This window comes from Pongo pygmaeus, chromosome 1 (assembly GCF_028885625.2).
Source record: "Pongo pygmaeus isolate AG05252 chromosome 1, NHGRI_mPonPyg2-v2.0_pri, whole genome shotgun sequence".
In the NCBI taxonomy this organism is placed as follows: domain Eukaryota; kingdom Metazoa; phylum Chordata; class Mammalia; order Primates; family Hominidae; genus Pongo; species Pongo pygmaeus.
The window spans coordinates 175543654-175560282 of record NC_072373.2 but is presented as its reverse complement, the minus strand read 5'-3'; the positions used below and the strand labels follow the sequence as shown (position 1 = coordinate 175560282).

Below are 16629 nucleotides of genomic sequence, written 5' to 3'. Positions count from 1 at the left end.
CCTAATGTGTGCTGCAGGGGTCCAAAAATTCGGCCCACCCTCTGATTGTGTGTTCCTTTACAAATTGTCCATGGCTGCCTCCAGGCTACAAGGCAGAGGAGCAGTTACTAGAGAGGCCTTATGGTCCGAAAAACCTAGACTGTATACTATCTGGCCCACTGTATAAAATGCTTATTGGATCGGGTGTGGTGGCTCATGCCTGTAATCCCAGCACTTTGGGAGGCTGAGGCGGGCAGATCACTTGAGGTCAGTAGTTCGAGACTAGCCTGGCCAACATGGTGAAACCCCGTCTCTACTAAAAATACCAAAAAAAAATTAGCTGGGCGTGGTGGCGGGTGCCTGTAATCCCAGCTACTCAGGAGGTGGAGGCAAGGAGAATCGTTTGAACCGGAGAGGCGGAGGTTGCAGTGAGCCAAGATCGCGCCATTGCACTCCAGCCTGGGTGACTCAGGGAGACTCCGTCTCAAAATAAACAAAGGTTATTGACCCCTGCTCGATTACAGCAGATGTGTCATAATTTATTTAATCACTTCTATACTGGCAGACATTTAGATTATTTCCAGATTATTCCAACTAATATCCTTCGTATATGTATCTTTGCCCATTTATATGGGTCAGAAAGATGAATTCCTAGAAGTGGAAGATTTTGGCTTAAACAGTGTGTGCAATTTTCATGGACACCATTTCAGAGCTTGTACCATTTTATACTCTCCCAGACAATGTAGAACACCGTTTCCCTTCTCCCTTGCCAGCACAATGTGACATCAAACTTCTAGATCACTGTCATTCATTCTGATAGGTGAAAAATGAAACTCCTGGAGTTCTGTTTTGCCTGTCTCTAATTCTGAGTTAGACTGTATCACACTTTGATGTTTAGAAGCCATTTGTGTTTTTTTCCTAAAAATAGTCAACTGGTAGCCAAATATATCAGCTGAAACCATTCCTTTTTCAGTCTTAGCCTCAGAAAGTTCAAGTTTTAAACATGTGCCCTGCCCTTCTCCTTTCCTGCTTCTGTCCACCCATTACTTATCCTATGTGGCTTAGTGACCTGGGGTGTCAGACTCCTAAGCTGCCCCCTTGCTGAGGCCAGTCATTGCAGAGAATGCAGCCCTTGCTCTCTGGCCATCCTTGCTCACTGGCTGTAGGGCCCCATGGCAAATCCAAGGGGCCTAGCCTGAGCCAGGAACCTCAGCCCCAGAGGGAGGTCCTGGGGCAATGGCCTTCTATGAACACAAGGACTCTGTCTTATCCTTTCTTACTGGTGTTAACTCCCTGTGTTAGCTAACCGCTTATACTGAAATGATGACATGAAAAGGAATGACAAGACAGAGCTGCCCAGCTTGGTCCCTTTTCTTTCAGTCCTTCCTTACCGTAAGTCAAAGGTAGTGTTGGTGGAATGTGCATGTAACAAAGAGAAGTAAAAAGAGTTTATGCAGCATTCTTAATGGAACCAAGAAATACATATACATGAGGAGTTAAATGTAACATTTAAACAATGAACAGTAAAATTCATACTAATAATTTAAATTTTTCTTCACTTAGAATGGCATTAAGTTGCAAATATTTATGACAAGAGAGAGACTATGGAGAAAGAAAAAAGCTTTATATTTTAGTACCTTTAATGGCACTTTTGGCCTGCTTTTTGCACCCGGCCCTGCAAATTATGCAGCTAACCCTGACCCTACGTGTTGCTGATTGACCAAGCTGGGAGAAGGGAAGTGACTGGACCAGCCAGGCCTGGCACAGGTGTGACCAGAATGGACTAATCACCCAGAATGCAGCTTGTTAAGGGGCTTAGCACACAGGCCTGGTCACACTTGGTTCATTCCAGGGCCTTACTCATCAGGGAGGAACCTGGGGGAAAGGCCGCCAATGGGAGGAGGAAGAATTATCCCAGCAGAGTGGGGAAAAAGGCATGCATTTGAAATTGTTTATTCCTCCCCTCTAGAAATGTCTTGGCTTCTGCATTTCTACTGTAGAGGATGCTGCACGCAGATGCCCGCTCCAGGGAGGCACCCATTCCCCCAGCTGCACGGGGTGCTGACTGCTGACACTCAGGGAGAACTGCCCTTGGCAGAAGGGAGTTGCCTCATCCAAGGTCAGTCTGCACAATGACTGGTTGATGGGGCAGCACAGCAGTTGGTATAAAGTCCTAGCCCACTGGCCTAAAGGTGACACAACTCTGGAGGGCCATCTTACCCCAGGGCTGCCTGTGGGTCAGCTGAGGCCTTCCTTGTGACTGCACCACAGCTTGACTTCTCCCTCTTCCCAGTCCCGCTTCCCTACTACCGCACAATGACAGATCACGAGAGGTCTGAACGTTCACTTCCTGCATGCAAATGCAGGCTGAACACACTTATTCTTCCAGATTCTTCTTTTACCTGAAGGCAGTGTGGGCCAGTGTTTACTTAACAGAATATTTAAGACAAACCTCATTTTGAATCCTAGCTCTGTGTAGCAGTTTTATTTTTATTTTTATTTATTTTTTTTATTTTTTTGAGATGGAGTTTCACTCTTGTTGCCCAGGCTGGAGTGCAATGGCACGATCTCAGCTCACCACAACCTCCGCTTCCGGGTTCAAGTGATTCTCCTGCCTCAGCCTCCTGAGTAGCTGAGATTACAGGCATGCACCACCACGTCTGGCTAATTTTGTATTTTTACTAGAGACGGGGTTTCTCCATGTTGGTCAGGCTGGTCTCAAACTCCCAACCTCAGGTGATCCGCCCACCTCCGCCTCCCAAAGCGCTGGGATTGCAGATGTAAGCCACTGTGCCCGGCCTTCTGTAGCGGTTTTAACATATGCCCCTAGATTCTTTGCTAGTCCTTTCTCAAGAAGTGGAGCTCAGTGCCCCTCCCCTGAGTATGGGCCAGATTAGTGACTCTGATCTAATAAGGAGAATACGGTGGAAGTGAGAGGTGTGACCTACGACTGGGTCATAAAAGGCATTGCAGACTCTTCCTTGGTCTCTCTCTTGGATCACTTGCTCTGGGGGAAGCCAGCTGCTTTGTCATGAGGTCACTAGAGGAACCCATGTGGCAAGGAGCTAAGGTCTCTGGTCAACATCCATGTGAGCTGGAAGCAGATCTTCCAGCCCCAGTCAAGCCTCCAGATGACTGCTGCCCTAGACCATAGCATGAGAGTCCCTGAGCCAGGACCACCCAGATCAGCCACTCCCAAATCCCTGACCTTCAGAAACTATGATATAATAAATGTTTGCTGCTTTAATCTCTAACTTTTGGTTTTGTTCATTATGCAGCAATAGATCACTAATACACTCATTCTCTGAGTTGTTATTTACTTTGTCTTGAACAGTTTCCCTTTTTTTTTTAATTTTTGAGACAGTCTCACTGTCGCCCAGGCTGGAGTACACTGGCGTGATCTTGGTTCACTGCAACCTCCACTTCCTGGGTTCTCCTGCCTCAGCCTTCCTTGTAGCTGGGATTACAGGCATGCCCCAACCCACCTGGCTCATTTTTGTATTTTTAGTAGAGACGGGGTTTTGCCATGTTGACCAAGCTGGTAGTTACTTTGGATAATCTAATCCTCAGTATTCTCATCTGTGGAATGGAAATAACACTAATATCTACTCTCAGAGGGTTGTTGGGAAGATGAAGATAATGCGTGGAAAGTGTTCAGCATTAACGTCCACCCACATCGGGAGTGGCTAATGTTAACCACTGCTGTTATCTTTCTGATCCTCTTTCGCTAGCTCCTCTCCTTTCTCTTAACAAAACCACACTCCACAACCTTAACACTGCTTTAGGCAGGGGTCAAGAAGGACTCATAGTGGCTTCTGCTTTTGGCCAAATTGTCCACCACCTGCTGTGGGCCTTGACATTGCCCAAGATTAAGACTAATGGGTGTGGGGGAGACCCCATAGCCCCCCAGGCCATGATGAGACCCTCACCCCTACACTCCTCCACCCCTACCACCACCCAGTCACATTCTGCTTAAGATACCTGCCCAATGTCAGAACTGACCAATCACCCTCTCCTAGGAGCCCACCAGGTGTAATTCCATCATGCCTTACATTCTGTTGTCCTTAGTCACCATGGCCTGCCAGATGCCTTGTTCCTCTGATCTTAACCTACCACAGCAATGCAGCATCTCTTAATCTGACTTCACTTGCCACTGCCCCACTGCCTTTCCTCTCAAGCCCTGCTCTCATGGTCTGACCTTAACAAAACCCTCTCCATTCTCAGTCTCTTCTCTGAACATTCCTTTCCCCTCCTTGTTCTTAACTAGAACCCTGAAGCCCTCTTTAAGTGGTATCATTTTCTCCCCTACAACCCTCCTGCCACTTAGATAGACAGAGGTGAGGGTAGGGTCCCCTTGGCCCCTCATTACTGCTTCCAGATCTCTGTTCCTCCCCTGTGCCCAGAAACCAACCTCAGAAACTTGTAAACGTGTGCCCAATACCTCTCCTGATAACCACGGCTCCCCTCACTAGAGTGTGGATCACTGAACTCCCCGAATCCCAACATCCTTGGTTCCTTTCACCAGATCCTGGAAAACTGTCACTTTCTTCAACATTAACTTGGTGAGGCCAGGCACGGTGGCTCACGCCTGTAATCCCAGCACCTTGGGAGGCCGAGGCAGGCAGATCACGAGGTCAGGAGATCGAGACCATCCTGGCTAACACGGTGAAACCCCGTCTCTACTAAAAGCACAAAAAAAAATTAGCTGGGCGCGGTGGCGGGCGCCTGTAGTCTCAGCTACTCGCGGGGCTGAGGCAGAAGAATGGTGTGAACCCGGGAGGCGGCGCTTGCAGTGAGCCAAGATCGCGCCACTGTACTCCAGCCTGGGCGACAGAGCGAGACTTCGTCTCAAAACAAACGAACAAAAAAACAAACTTTTGTTGATTTAACACCCACAGAGAACGTCCTGACCACGCCTGGCCTCTCTGCCCTTGGCCTTCTTTCTTTACATTCCAGTGATCTTATCTTCCACATGTCCTTGGCCACCGGCTCTCACAACATACCCTGGAGGAGGGGACAGAAATTACTACCCGCGGGGATCCAGTGTGGGAGCGAAGTGAGCCCACTGGCCACGTGTGGCCTAGTGACTGTTTTTGTAAATTTGGTTTTACTGGGGCCAGTCATCCCTATTCATTTATGTACCGTCCTTGGCTGTTTCCATGTGGCAGATGTGAGGAGCTGTGATAGATTGTGTGGCTTGGAATGTCTAAAATATTTGTTGTTTGGCCCTTTAGGAAAGTTTGCTAACCCCCAGGCTCTGTCACCCTGCCCTACATTCACAGTCTCCATAGCTTCCATTGCAAGTGTTTGCTCTCAGCCATCACTGCCTTTCTTCCTAGCTTATGCCCTCTAGTCCCCTGACTTTAATGCTCCACTCCACCCAGGGCATCCTGTCCACCATATCAGTAGTCCCTTGTCAGTCCCTGGGGACCTCTCACATCTGGCCTCCCCTCCATAGCTGGCTTAGATTTCATCATAACCTTGGGTCCTCACTCTTGCCTACACATCACACTCCCTGCAAAACCTCAGCCATGGTTAAATATAACTCTCTGCCTCCTCTGTACCCCACCAACAGATTCCCGGGTGAAAACCCACAACCACAGGGTTGGTCTCACTGTAAATTCATGAGTGTGAATCCCTGGTAGGCCCAGTGCTGCCTGGCAATGCCACAATGTTTCCCCAGTTAATCCATTTCCCACTCTCCGAGGGACAGCTTCACATCTCTTCTCTCCTCAAACCATCAAAATCCTCTCCCCTTTCATCTCAGCCAAAATCCTTATTTCATTGAGAAAACAGAAGCAATCAGAAGAGAACTCCCACACCCTCCCACCAAGCTATGGTCCTCCCATTAGTAGCAACTGTAGCTGTTAGTACTGCTTCCCTCCTGACAATTGGATGAACTTTCCATGTGCCCATCAAAAGGCAACCTCTCCACCTGAGCTCAGGAGCCACTCCACTCCCCTACTCAAGACTTCACCCTATCAATATACCCTCTCTTCTGCATTGTCATTTTCCCCTCCACTGGATCATTGTCATGACTGCCATCTCTCCCATCTTAAAGCAATCACACAGACAAAGTACCTTCACCTGGCCCGACACCCGCCTCCAGCCATCACCTTGTTTCTCTGCCTCTCTTGATAGTGAGCCTCAGGTTTGTTTTCACTGTGTCCACCGCCTTGTCTCCAGTTCTCTCTCAAACCCACTGGTCAAGGATTCACCCCTATTGCTTAAAGTCAATGATGACATTCCTATGGCCAAATCCAGAGGCTGAGTCTGTCTTCATCTCCTTCAGCAGCATGTGGCACAGTTGCTGGTCTTCCTTCTGAAACAGTCTTCCCTTGGCTTCTGGGATGCCACATCCTCCTGGTTTTGTTCCCCTGCCCTGGTTGACAGCACTTTCTCCTGCCCTTGGCTGGTTCCTCCTCCCCTAACCTGCAGGGTGTCCCAGGGTCTTCTCTATCCACCCTCACTCATCTCCCTCCCTCCATAGCTTTAGAAAACACTTCTCTGTGGCTGAGAAATGTGTATATAGGGCTCCAACCTCCACTGAACTCCTGAAGTCCCGACACACGTCACCGGCTCCTGCTGTCATCCCACCTGGACATCTGAATGGCTTCTGATTCCCCTTTCCAGTTCCCTCCCCCATGTTTCAAATGGCAGTCAACCTTGGCCCTGAACCTTGGAATCACATCCATGGCCAATCTGTCTGGAAATCCTGTTGGTTGGTTCAACCTGCACTGCATCTCCCGGATTTGACACTTCTCCTCTGCTGCTGCCCAGACAACAGTATCTTCTTTCTTCTACTCTTCCACTCTTGTCCACTCCCGCCCCCATCCAGTCTATCCAGCTGTCACAGTTATTCTTTTAAAACAAAAATCAGGCCATGCCACTTTCCTGTTCAAAGCCCTCATTGGCTTCCTATTATACTTAGAATAAAATATAAAGTCCTTCCTAACCTACAAGGAGCCATATGATCTAGCCTCTGGTGGCTGTTTGACCTCATTCCTCACCATAGCTCAGCGTGGGCATGCTGGCTCCGAAGGCTTCTTGCTGTTTTTCAAACACATACAGCCTTGCTGGGATACCTGGATAGCTATATGCAAAAGAACGGAGCCTGGGCTCCTACCCCACTCAACAGCCTAAATATTAGAGTTGCAACTATAAAGGTCTTTGAAGAAAACATAGGGGCTTGGACTTGGCAATAAATACTTACATATGGCACTAAAAGCACAAACAAAAGGGAAAATAGATAAATTGGAATTCATGTAAATTAGAAACTTCTGTGCATCAAAGGACATTACCAAGACAATGAAAAGAAACCTACAGAATTGGAGAAAATGTTTGCAGATCATATATCTGATGAGGGTCCAGTATCCAGAATATATAAAGAACTCTTACATCTCAACAACAAAGACAAATGACCAAATTTTAAAAGGGGGCAAAGGATTCAAATAGACTTTTCACCAAAGAAGATATACAAAATGGCTAACATGCATATAACAAGATGCTCAACATCATTAGTTTCAAGGAAAATGCAAGTCAATACCACAAACCCACCAGAATGGCTATAATAATAATACTAATTATTTAAAAACCAGAAAATAACAAGTGTTGGTGAGAATGTTGAAAAAATAAGAGTGCTCATACATTGCTGGTGGGAATGAAAAATGGCACAGCCTCAGTGGCAAAGAGTTTGATTGTTGCTCAGAAAGTTAGACACAGAATTAGTATATGACCCAGCAATTCAACTCCTAGTTCTATATCCCAAAGAACTGAAAACAGGTATTCAAACAAATACATGCACATGAAGGTTTGTAGCAGCACTGTTCACAGTAGGCAAGAGGTTGAAACAACCCACATGTCCATCAACAGATGAGTGACAAAACAAAATGTGGTCTCTCATATAATGAACTACTATCCCGCCATAAAAAGAAATGAAATATTGATACATGAAAACATTTGCTATGTAAAAGAAGCCAGTCACAAAAGGCACATACTGAATGATTCCATATATGTGAAATATCCAGAATAAGTAAATCTACAGAGACAGAAGATGAATTGGTGGTTGCCACAGGCTGGGGAAAGGGGAGAGAATAGGGAGTGGCTGCTTAATGGGTATAGGGTTTCCTTTTCGGAGATGAAAATGTTTGGAACTACACAGAGGTAGTGGTTGCACAACACTGTGAATGTACTAAATTACCCTGAACTGTCCATTTTATAATGGTTAATTTCCTGTTAGCCCAGCTCAAGCCCTGGGCTCTGGCTGTCCCTCTGCCTGTGAACAGTTCCAGAGTCCTCCCCAGAGTTGTTCCTGGCCTGCCCTCCCTATGTTCAGGTCCCTGCTCACAAAGTCATCTCCTGAGGGGTTCTTCCTGACCTTCCCCCACTTAAAGTGTCACTGCTCCTCATCCACCCACCCACTACACATGCAACAGCAAATTCTCACTCACCTTTCACAGCCAGGTTTGGCTGTTACCTCGAGCCCTAGGCAGAACTAGCCACTTCCTACTAATGTTCCTGCGGCCCTTTACAGTGCAGGGATCTGTCTGCTCACCGTGGCTAGAGGTTAACCCTTCCTCAAGGGCAGAACAGGTCTGTGTTCCCCAAAGTACCGGCCTAGGGGCTTACTCCCCAGCACCAAGCAGATGCTTCCTAAGAGCCTGCTGCTTGAACTGAAGGTAGTCGGTTCCTTCAGAAGGAAAAGACTGTGTTGCTGCTTGAGAAGGCGTTGCAGTTCCTTAGGACAAAGCCACCCTGAAGGGAGAGAGTATGGCAACAGTGTTAACTGTCCGGGCTCCCTGCCCAGCTGGCCCGGAGGAGCCAGGGCTACAGAAACCCAAGCCTCACCTGGAGCTCCCAGAAGATGCTGCGCGTGTGGCGGTGGTAGTAGTGTCTCAAGGGAATGTACTCCAGGCCCTCTCGGTTTGTCTTCAGATAGTTCTCCACGTGCTTAAAGAACCACGGCTTGTAGTAATTGCCAATGCTATTCAGCTGAAATGACAGAGGGCACTGTGATCAGCCTGCAGACAAGTGCCCAGCACCATCGAGGCGTAACAGCGACACCCGGCTTCTGTTTCGCACTCCTGGCCTTTTCAAAGCTCTTTCATGTCTATTACTGCCTTTGAGACTCTTGAAAGCTGGTGAGGTTAGGCACAGCGGGTATCCTCTAGCAGAGAGAGCAGGAGCTCAAAGAGGTTAAGTGGTGTGTGCCCAGGGCCAAACAGTGAGTCCCCGACAGTCTAGAGAACTCAGCGACCCCAGCCTAGCCTGGTGCAAGTGTTTAACAGAGTTAAACATTTAACTGCCCTGATGCAGTGCTCCATGCAGGGGAATTCCCTCCCTCCCTCCCTTCCCACCTTCCCTGAGGCCAGGGAAGCACGAACTCTGGGCATGGGTCAGCCCCTCAGTGCAACCCAGGGCTCATGGCACCAACTGGTCATGGCACTTTCTCTGCTGTCCCTGGACCAAGCTCCACAGTCCTCTGGGCACAGCACTCCCCAGGCAGCCACCATCGTCTGGAGGATGCTCACATGAATAAGGCTCACACCTCCCTGGCCCTGGGGGCTCCCACCTCCCTGGCCCTGGGGGCTCCCACACCCAAATCTTCTATTGAGCTGATGTCTCCTTCAGCCCTAAATGGTCATAACTCAATGTGCTGTGTGCCTTGGGATGGCTGAGCTTCTCCCGGCCTCAGCTTCCTCATCCATAAATGAATTCTGGCAGATGCTCTCGGGGAGAGGCAGGGGGGATCCTGGAAAAGCACAAGCTTCAGGGTGGGCAGCTGGGGACACACCCAGTTCCCCACCAGCTGTGTGGCCTCAGGCAGGTCATCTCTGAGCCTGTTTCTTCACATGTAACATGACAATAAAAATACATACTTTGTGGGAGTTATTTGCCTATTAGAAATTACATACATATGCCCACTGTTTTTAAAAAATAGGACTATCTTTTTTTTTTTTGAGACGGAGTCTCGCTCTGTCGCCCAGGCTGGAGTGCAGTGGCGCGATCTCGGCTCACTGCAAGCTCCACCTCCCTGGTTCACGCCATTCTCCTGCCTCAGCCTCCTGAAAAATGGGACCATCTTACACATATTGTTTGCCAATTTGCTTTTTCCATTTACAACACACTTAGCAGAGCCTAGGCAGGTTACTTAGCATTTCTGGAAGACTAAAAGAGATGATGTAGAAAGTGCCAAGCACAGTGCCTGGTCCACAGGTGGCTGAAGTATCAGTCCCCACCCATTCCCTTGCTGACCTGCTCTACCCTAGAGCCAGGCAACCCTTTGCCCTGGATCTCTGGCCTCCAGCACTTGCAGCTTATCTGTGTGCCACCCGCTTGTGCAGGCCTACCCTGCTGGTAAGGCCACCCTGCTGGTGAGGCCACCCTGCTGGTGAGGCCACTCTGCAGGGAGGAAACTGGGGCTAAAGAGCCTCTTTGCCCAAATTAGTTTTGGTGTGGACGGTATGGGGCAGGGCAAAAAACACTCACGCTGGCCTCTGCCTGCTAATGTGAACAGGGGAACCCAGCAGGAAACAGAGCAACCTGATCTAACCCCAGGTGAGGCGTGGCACATACCTGGCAGTGGCAGCAGCTGCATAATGAAAGTGAGACTTGGGGCCACCTGGATACAGGCGCTCCTGGTGCTCACTGATGCATCAGAAGCCATGCAGAGAAGCCCAGGACATGGGAAAGAACCCAGATAGTCTGTCTCTTCCAGGCACACACCAGCTGAGGAGGCCAGGTGGCTGCACGAGCTCCAGTCCACCCCAGCCCTTGACTGCAAGCCACTTCCTATCTCTGGGCCTCCTCTGTGAAATGGGGGCAGGCTGCTTCTCACAGGATTGCAGCAAGCTTTACACGAGGCAGTGCCTGCAGAGGGCCCATCACAGGGCCTGGCACACAGGGACAAATTCCTGAATTCTTAGAAGCAGAAATGTTTGGAAGCAATGCTCCTAAAATGAAATGCCCAGATGTCTAATGGCATCCACCACTCTGCCCCAGCCCTGTTCCCATCGGGTATCAGGGTCTTGCTCACTGGGGCACTTGGTAAATATCCCTCTGCTGCTGATTCTGGGAGGGCCTTTGGGTAAGGCTCTCTGTGCCTCACAGTCTTCTCCTGGGGAAATAAGGGAATCAGATCAGGTCTCCAAATATTTCAAAAGCTAGGCAAACCCCTCTGCCAAATCATAATCTTAGGTGGCATCTAATACATCAAATGGATGACAGCAGAGCCACTTTGGGTACAGTGGGGGTGGTGACTCCCCTTGGTCCCATCCCTCAGCTTTCCTACCCCGAGAGCCTCAAGGGAGCACCTCAGAGCAGTTGGAAAGCTCTGGTCTAGATGTCCTTGCTAGGTGACTTGGTGCTAGGTGACACACACTGTCTGGGCTTTGGCCTCAGTCAGGCAGACCCAGGGGCCCAGGAGGGCCAGAGCACTTCAGCTCAATGTCCGGTATTGCCACCGCTGTTCCAGGACCTCCAGCACTTACCGCAGTGTCCCACAGGGAGCAATGTTTGCACAGTGCTAAAGTCTGCAGGCTGATATGTCAGGGAACCGACACTGAACCAGGAGTCAGCAGCTGGAATTTAAATCTGTTCTGTGCTAGCTGTGTGTCCTCAGAGAAGTCTCTTTCCCTTTCTGGGCCTCATTTCCTTATTTGTAGAGGATTGTACCGGATGATTTTATAGCACTTCACAACTTTAAAATGTTTTAAGTATGTATATAGGTATAGATTAAGAGTCTTAAGGGATGCCTATCCTTTGATCTGCGATTTTATGTTAAGATATTACTCAAATTGGCTGGGTGCGGTGGCTCACGCCTGTAATCCCAACACTTTGGGAGGCCGAGGTGGGTGGATCACGAGGTCAGGAGATCGAGACAATCCTGGCTAACACAGTGAAACCCCGTCTCTACTAAAAATACAAAAAATTAGCCGGGCGTGGTGGTGGGCGCCTGTAGTCCCAGCTACTTGGGAGGGTGAGGCAGGAGAATGGCGTGAACCTGGGAGGTGGAGCTTGCAGTGAGCCAAGATTGTGCCACTGCACTCCAGCCTGGGAGACAGAGCGAGACTCTGTCTCAAAAAATAAATAAATAAAAATAAAAAAAAAAAAACAAAAGATATTACTCAAATTACAGACAAAAGATGTTCATTGCTCCATTAATTAAAATAATAAAAAAATTGGAAGCAATTTAAATTTCCAACTATGGGCAGCAATAGGGCATTCGTTTCCTCAATGCAAGGTGCAATGCAAGGTTGGCCATTCTAACTGGGATTCTTTAGTTCTAATAAGAATGGACATTAACAATGACGGTTATGAAGGCAATGTAATGGTTCTAATAAAAGATGGACATTAACAATGACGGTTATGAAGGCAATGTAACAACAGGGGGAAATGCTTATCACAATAAACAAGAAAAAGGCTGGGTGCAGTGGCTCACACCTGTAATCCCAGCATTTTGGGAGGCTGAGGCAGGCGGATCACCTGAGCTCAGAAGTTCAAGACTAACCTGGGCAACATGCCGAAACCCCGTCTCTACTAAAAATACCAAAATTAGCCAGGTGCAGTGGCATGCGCCTGTAGTCCCAGCTACTCGGGAGGCTGAGACAGGAGAATTGCTTGAGCCTGGGAGGTGGAGGTTGCAGTGAGCCAAGATCGCACCATTGCACTCCAGTCTGGGTGACAGAGTGAGACCTTGTCTCACAACAAAACAAAACAAAAAACAAGAAACAAGAAAAGACAAATGTGAACAAGTGATCACAGCTGAAGACAAACAAACTGCAAAATCCTGCAGAGAGGCTCACCCTCACAAGTGATCCAAGAACTGCAAAATAAAATGAGATACTATTTTTAACCTTATCAGATTGGCAAAAATGAGAGTGATCCTATTTAGTGTTGGCAAGAATGTAGGGAAAAAGGTGTTCTCACAGACCATTGCTGCAAGTAGGCATAAACACACCTCTTCTCGAGGGCTGTTTGGTCATATCTATTAATATTTAATGTGCTCAAACCTTTGTGTAACAAAGTCCATTTTTCTGACTCAATCCTACCCAAATATTTGTACAGAAGAACAGGATAAATGTAAGAGAGTCTTAAATCTTCAATGCAATCTTATTTGTAAGAGCAAAACAGTTTATGCAACATAAATGTCAGTAAGGGCTAAATTAGGCCAATTATTTACATGCAAAAATGGGATATTACAGAATGAAATGAAGACATGCACACATACATATATACACACACACAGAGAAATAGGTCTTGGTTGGGTGTGGTGGCTCACACTTGTAATCCCAGTACTTTGGGAGGCTGAGGTGGGAAGGAGTTCAAGACTAGCCTTGGCAACACAGCAAGACCCCATCCCTACAAAAAAATTTTAAAAATTAAAAAATTAACCAGGCCGGGCACAGCGGCTCACACCTGTAATCCCAGCACTTGGCTTGGGAGGCCAAGGCAGGCAGATCACCTGAGGTCAGGAGTTCGAGACCAGCCTGGCCAACACGGTGAACTCCATTTCTACTAAAAATACAAAAATTAGGCAGGCATGGTGGTGCATGCCTGTAATCCCAGCTACTTAGGAGGCTGAGGCATGAGAATCGTGTGAACCTGGGACACAGAGGTTGCAGTGAGCTGAGATCACACATTGCACTCCAGCCTGAGCGACAGAGTGAGACTCCATCTCAAAAAAAAAAAAAAAATTTACTGGACATGGTGGCACATGCCTGTAGTCCCAGCTACTTAGGAGGCTAAGGCAGGAGGATTGCTTGAGCCCTGGAGTTCAAGGCTACAGTGAGCTGTGATCGTACCACTGTACTCCAGCCTGGGCTACAGAGACCCTGTCTCAAAAAAAAAAAAAAAGAAAATAAATAAATAAAAATAAATAGGTCTCGAAGAATGCACACAAAACTGTTATACATAAGTGGTTACACCCTGGTGTAAAGAGATGCACTTTAACTTTCTTTATATATTTCAGCATTGTTATATTACTTTTATAATTTAAAAACTTTCAAAAAAATCCATACACAGAAAGAGGAAATAAATACAGTTGTCTCTCAGTATCCATGGGGGATTTGTTCCAGGATCCCCCAAAATCCATGAATGCTCAAGTCCCTTACATAAAATGATTTAGTATTTGCATATAACCCTATGCACATCCTCCTGTATACTTTAAATCATCTCTAGATTTCTTTACAATACTTAATACAATGTAAATGCTAAGTAACAGTTAAGGAATAATGACAAGAAAAAAAGTCTGTCCACGTTCAGTTCAGATGAAACCATCCATTGTTTGCCCCCTGAACACTTTCAATCTGCAGTTGGTTGAATCCACTAATGTGGAACCCACAGACACAAGGGGCCAACTGTATACCAAACACATTAGCAACACTGGCTTTGGGTCATATTTACAGGTGGAGTCTTTTCTTTCCTTTTTACTTGTTTGTACCTTCCAAGTCTTACAGTAAGCACAAATCCTTTCTAAATGGAGAAAAAACTGCTAATAAAAATTCCATGGTATATGTGGAAGGAATGTCAATCTAGATTCCAAGGCATCAAATCGATTACTCGAATCTTGTGGAAGTTTACATTACCTCTTTTAAGTGTTGGGATTACAGGTGTGAGCCACTGTGCCCAGCCTACATTACCTCTTCAAGACTCAGTTTCCTCATCTATAAAATGGGTTTGCTATAAGGACCAAAGATTACATCCACTAAGAGACAAGCACATCCCAGGCAGGTGGTAGGGGCAGAGTAGATGAAAGCTTCCATCACTGTCTAATACATTTCTGACGATAGATCCTGTTGCCTGTACCCCAGGTGGGTTGACCCAGGCAGCAGCCTTGAAGAGGTGGCTGCCAGGGTCAGGATAGGGGAACCGGCTCAGTCCCAGCACACTCATGCCTCCCCCCAGTCTTGGTCTGCAGCAGCTGACACCCTGGCTTACCTTGCTGGGCTCTGCCTCATCTGTCATGACGCCCGTCATAATGACGGCTTCATCCAGGGAGTAGAGCAGCCCTTCCACGAAGTGGTTCTCCTGCCGCTGGGACTCGTGGGTGAACTTGGCACAGATAGCCTCCAGGCCCCGCACTGGCTCGAAACGCAGCTTGACGTACTTCTTGGCAGGGATGATGCGGATCTCAGCGGCCACCAGGAAACCCAGTGTCCCACAGGACCAGGGTACGGCATAGAACAGGTCTGAGTTTTCGGACTGTGAGACAGAATTGATGTGTTGTGAGCTGAAACCTTGGGCCCCACATTGTGGCACACAGTCAGTGGGGGAGCAAAGCCCGGGAGAGTCCCTATTCTCTCACTCTCTTGTGTAAACCCAAACAATGAGCTTTACAAACTGTGCTTGGTGGGCTTTAGTTTCCTCTCTGCAGCTTCGACATGACATGGAACCTAATACTACCCTCTGTCTCAGGGCCCCTCACTGAGAGAGCATCCTCCTTCTCCCATCTAGGCACAGCCCCTGACCCAGAGGCTATTCAGGAAAAAGCTGGGACTGGCACTGCTGCCCAATGACCCATAATGGCAGGGACATTGCACAAGGGCAGGGGTCCGAGGCCAGGCCTTGACACCCTTAGTGGGTGTCAGGCAATGTAGCCGGGGAACATTAAAATGCCTCCCTTCTGAACCATTACTAAAATTTACAAGGCCTTTCCCAGTCCATCGGCTTGTGGGATCCACCCCCGACAGAGCCCAGGGAGAGCGCTAGCACCCCCTTATGACAAGTAAAGAAACTGAGTTTCTGAGAGCTGCCATGACTCACTAAAGTCTTCCCAGAAAAGTCAGCTGCAGCAATGCCAGGGCTCAGGCAAGACCACCTAACTCCCCAGCCAGCGTTTTTCCTACAACACCTCATCTGCTTCCATAAATCGATGTCCAACCTCATCATTTTATTGTTTTGACATAAGTCTTGGACACAAACAACTGACTTTTCCTTGGCCATTTGATTGGGATTCTCTAGTTATAATAAAGCTCTTTTGAAAAAGTCCAGCCATGTCTTGCCTTTACTAAGAGGACAGCCCTGTGCAGTCTCCATGAAACCTGAATGCTCTTGGTGGTGAGCACAGTGAATGCAGCAGGGCAGGAGAGCTGGAGCAAGGAGGCTCTGCAGCAGGCTGGCAGAAACCTCAGGAACAGCAGCACTAGGCTCACCAACTCCCCCTTGGGCCCACAGCTAATCACATTCTCCTGGCCATGGCAGTGAAGATGACACACTTGCTGATGCTCAGCTCTATGCAAGGAGCTTCCCATACAGAACCTACTTATTCCTCTCAACCACGTATTTGTCAGTGAGGAACCTGGGCCTCAGAGAAGGGAAAGAATTCACGAATGTCTGTCTCCTTTCTCTGCCGATAATAAATAGGTCAAAAGACAGGGCCCCGCGAGCGTTCAGGAAAGCAGGATGAACGGATGTGAATCTTGCTAGGGGTATCTCTCATCCAAGACCAGTGCTGCCAAGTTGGGAGTCTTTCTCTGAGCCCTCTTCTGTGAAGTGAAGGAGTCTGGTGGCTCCCTGAAATACCCACTTCAACAGAACCAACTGTCCCTCCCATCCCAGGGGTCCCTCACACCTGCCAGGACAGATCCAAGGTTATTTAAAGTGTCACTCCTATCCCACCCCTTAGGTAAAACACTTTAAATGTTTGAATCC

At 47.9% G+C, this 16629-nt stretch overlaps 1 protein-coding gene across 1 annotated transcript in view; it reads right to left on the bottom strand.

Moving 5' to 3' along the window:
• The window catches only part of DHCR24 (24-dehydrocholesterol reductase), a 39185-nt gene that overhangs the window by 6506 nt on the left and 16050 nt on the right, over positions 1-16629 (bottom strand). Inside the window, exons 5-6 of the mRNA XM_054486096.2 lie at positions 14917-15180; positions 8827-8970 (exon numbers count right to left, since the gene is read on the bottom strand). Coding sequence (XP_054342071.2) covers positions 8827-8970; positions 14917-15180 — 408 coding nt within the window. The remainder of the gene's footprint in view (positions 1-8826; positions 8971-14916; positions 15181-16629) is intronic.